General features: G+C 33.7%; 1 protein-coding gene across 1 annotated transcript; it reads right to left on the bottom strand.

Annotated features, from left to right (window-relative positions):
- Positions 1,038-3,109, bottom strand: LOC104750667. Its single transcript, XM_010472496.2, has 4 exons — positions 2,909-3,109; positions 2,520-2,735; positions 2,368-2,431; positions 1,038-1,968 (listed from the first exon to the last, which is right to left on the bottom strand). Exons 2-4 carry the CDS (start codon positions 2,690-2,692, stop codon positions 1,657-1,659), a joined length of 549 nt encoding a protein of 182 aa, XP_010470798.1. The 5' UTR covers positions 2,693-2,735; positions 2,909-3,109; the 3' UTR covers positions 1,038-1,656.

The raw sequence follows: 3,341 nt of genomic DNA, 5'->3' as shown, positions 1-3,341 counted from the left end.
AAATACACAATTGAATAACACCTGATTTCTAAATACGTCAAATTCTTTTTAAAACCACTATCCAATAACACCCCCTTACTTTTCAGTTGTACTAAAAATTTGCTCATACTTTTGATAATTCTACATTTAGTTATTTAGTAGGCAGACCTATGTGAGAGAGTCTCCAGTGGCTCCCCATTCTTCTGCGAATTTCTTCGTCAACCACATCTTTCTCTCCAACGTCGAGGCTAGTGAGGTCTAGTCCGCCTTAACAGAGCTAGTGGATAAAGAAGAGTGGTATGCGATAGTTGGTCGTTTTTGCAACGACAACTTTAGTGAATGTGTGAAATAGTTTCAGATTGGGCATGACGAGACGAGGATCAAAATCCCTCTGTATTATTTCGATTAATAACTTATCTTTTAAAGAAATTAATTATTTGATTACTCTCTGCTAATATGATTATTTTTTGTTTAAATTTACATATTTTAATTATTTTAAAATTACATAAATAAAAAAAATTGTTTTTATTGTTATTCAGACATTTCTATACTTCAATTTAGTTTCTACCAAAACATAATAAATAATAACTGGTGAGTTATTAAAAGAATAAAAAGTTAAAATTTTTTTAAAAATGAAATGGGAACAGTAGCAGAAGCAGAGTGTCAGACTTTCACAGATCTGACGATATTCTTGTAACCAAAAGCGTAGAAGATGCTGAGAGAGACCGCATGTTCTTACTTTTTTTTTTTTTTCTCCCTATCTTTTTTTTTTTTAAAATAAAAAACCCACACTTTATCTTATCACGAATATATTCACACATTTTCATTTACCTTTTTAACACTTTCTCAAGTTATTTTATATAACTCTTGATTTTTTACTCACATCTTTAACTAATTTATCTCAACTTTACAATTGAATGAAGTCATAATTCTTAAAGTTTTGTTGCTAATAAGTAATAACCACATTAATTTTTTTGTTCTGGAAAGTAAAATAATAATAATTAAACCAACCAGATATTTTGAACTGAGTCTCCAACGTTTGTGAAACACATGGCACATCTCAGTTCACAGCTTTTCTTTTTATTTACTCATTACATCATCTCTATCAGAAACAACAATATTCGCTGCTTTCATAAGTAAAAAAATATCATTTCAATTTCTTCATTTTGTACAAATTTTTTTCTCAGCTTCGAAACCGACTCTCAAAAGAAAAGAAAAAAAAACTAATACCCAAAATATCTTTCTTTCTTCTATCTCTGATTTGGTCTCAAACCTTCTTTACTTTACACAAATGACCATACAAAGAAACCTTCCCAAATATATTTAATACTTCTCCCAAAACCTAAAACTTTTATTTTTCCCTCACCTTAATACTTACAAGATATGACCCATTAAAAACACTACAAACTTATATAAAAAAACTTAAACCCAGAAATTTTGCTCCGTTACCTATTTACACTCGTGAAAAAAAAAAGGAAGCAAACTCCAATAGATCGATCGATCTCGTACTCTTCTTACTCTTTACCCCCTTCAAAAAGATTCCACACAACATCTCAATCTCCTTAACACTACTTATATTTACGACGCCACTAATTTGGTTTTCTTGTGAGTTAATTCAAAAGAGTATATTGTATGAAAAATCCCTAAAGGGTGTTTCGATGTTGTTTTTTTTTATCTCTAAGCCAAGGCAGGGATAGAGCAGTTTCTGCTGTCCCTGTCAAGACAATCAAACCCTTCAATCCTAACCGCTGGGCTGTTACCAAAATTGCCTCTAACAACACACCCTCCTCCTTTCCTCCCAGAGGAAGTAGAAGAAGGAGATGACTGAGGTAAACCCACCGGTGGTGAAGAGACTAGTACGATGTCATCTCTGAATCGTGCATCCTGTGTTAATGGGTTAGCGACTCTGCTCGGCGGCGACCCACATAAAAACGGGGACGGCGAGTCTATTACCTGCTGCGTATGAACTTGTTCTGTACCATAATCATCCTGTCAACCAAAACACATCATCATCAGTCTCCTCCTCCATGATTATATAATTCATACACTTCTTTTGGCTTAAATGGTTTAAAGAAACATAGGTGACCCACACTATGTGCTGTAAGGAGTCAACTCGAAGAAGACGTCTTTATTCCTAAAGTTTTCGACAAAGTCCTCTAAATACACACACACACACAACGATCACATGTTCCCTTTTTTTATATATAATCAAGAATCGTACACGGTTAATACACTACTACTTTTTATTTTCCTTCTAGAATAATATTTTCAAGAAACCGACTTGCTACTAGTTTCTTTTGATTGAAAAAGATCGTTTACCAAAGTTTCACCTACCAAAAACAACTCAATATCACCTAAAATTTAAGGAGAACGAAGAAGAATACAAACCTTGGTGAGTATGATATCTAAGATATCAGTCTCTGCTTTAGATTCACATAGCTCCAATTGATGACTGAAACACACAAAAATCACAAACCAATCTCAGTCAAATTGAATCAATCAATCACAGGAGTGAGGATTTTAATATAATTCAACAAAACCTGAAGTAGCAACGGAGAGATCGAGAAGGATGATGATTATGGTAGTTACGGAGACCAATACGACGTGGTTTTGGGCAAACGACGGTGGTTTGATCTCTTTCAACAACTGAAACAGAGCTTCTCAAATCTCCACCAGCTGCGAACGCGTTTGGTTGTACCGCAAAGTGATTCATCTTTTTCCAAATTTTTTCAAACAAAATTTTTTTTCAAAATAACCTGATTCACATATGAACACACACAGAGATTTTTGAAAATTAGATCTCTAAGCAAAAAAACAAAAACGCAAGATCTGAATCTGAAATTAACAACAAAACGAGAACAGATCCGTTATTTTTTGAAAGCCAAATTCACAGATCTGAAGGATTTAAAGATAAGATTCGTGTTCGTACCTTAAGCTTTAACTGTACAGCTTTGTTTAAAGGGAGTGGTGAAAGCTATGGCGGCGAAGGAGAGAGAGAGAGAGAGAAGGGAGGAGCTTAGATGAACATAGAAGAAGGGATGATGAAAGGTGTGAGAGAGAAGAGAGAGCGTGAAGTGTGTGTGTTTAGTTAGGGCCAAAGGAGACGGCGACGACGAGAGAAGAGGAGATTGTTGAGGTCCCTTTGTTCATTTATAGGGCCATACCCTTTTTTTTTTTTTCCTTTCTTTTTTTTTTCAAAAAACAAAATATTTATATTGAAATAAAATATTAAAGGGGTCGTTTTGCTCGATGGATATGTTATGAATTTATTATGTTTCTATTTTAATTAAGATTTCTTTTGGTAGTTTATAGTAAGGAAATATTTTGATATACCTTTTTTAGGGAATTTTAGTTTAGGTATG

This window comes from Camelina sativa, chromosome 16, assembly GCF_000633955.1.
Source record: "Camelina sativa cultivar DH55 chromosome 16, Cs, whole genome shotgun sequence".
Taxonomy (NCBI): domain Eukaryota; kingdom Viridiplantae; phylum Streptophyta; class Magnoliopsida; order Brassicales; family Brassicaceae; genus Camelina; species Camelina sativa.
The sequence above is the reverse complement of the archived record's forward strand: the minus strand, read 5'-3'. Positions and strand labels throughout refer to the sequence as shown.

Coding starts and splice junctions, on each gene's coding strand:
- LOC104750667 (XM_010472496.2), bottom strand. CDS start 2,692: ATGAATCACTTTGCGGTACAACCAAACGCGTTCGCAGCTGGTGGAGAT. Junction 2,432..2,519: donor TCTCTCCGTTGCTACTTCAG/GTTTTGTTGAAT, acceptor TGTGTGTTTCAG/TCATCAATTGGAGCTATGTG. Junction 1,969..2,367: donor TAGATATCATACTCACCAAG/GTTTGTATTCTT, acceptor TTTGGTTGACAG/GATGATTATGGTACAGAACA.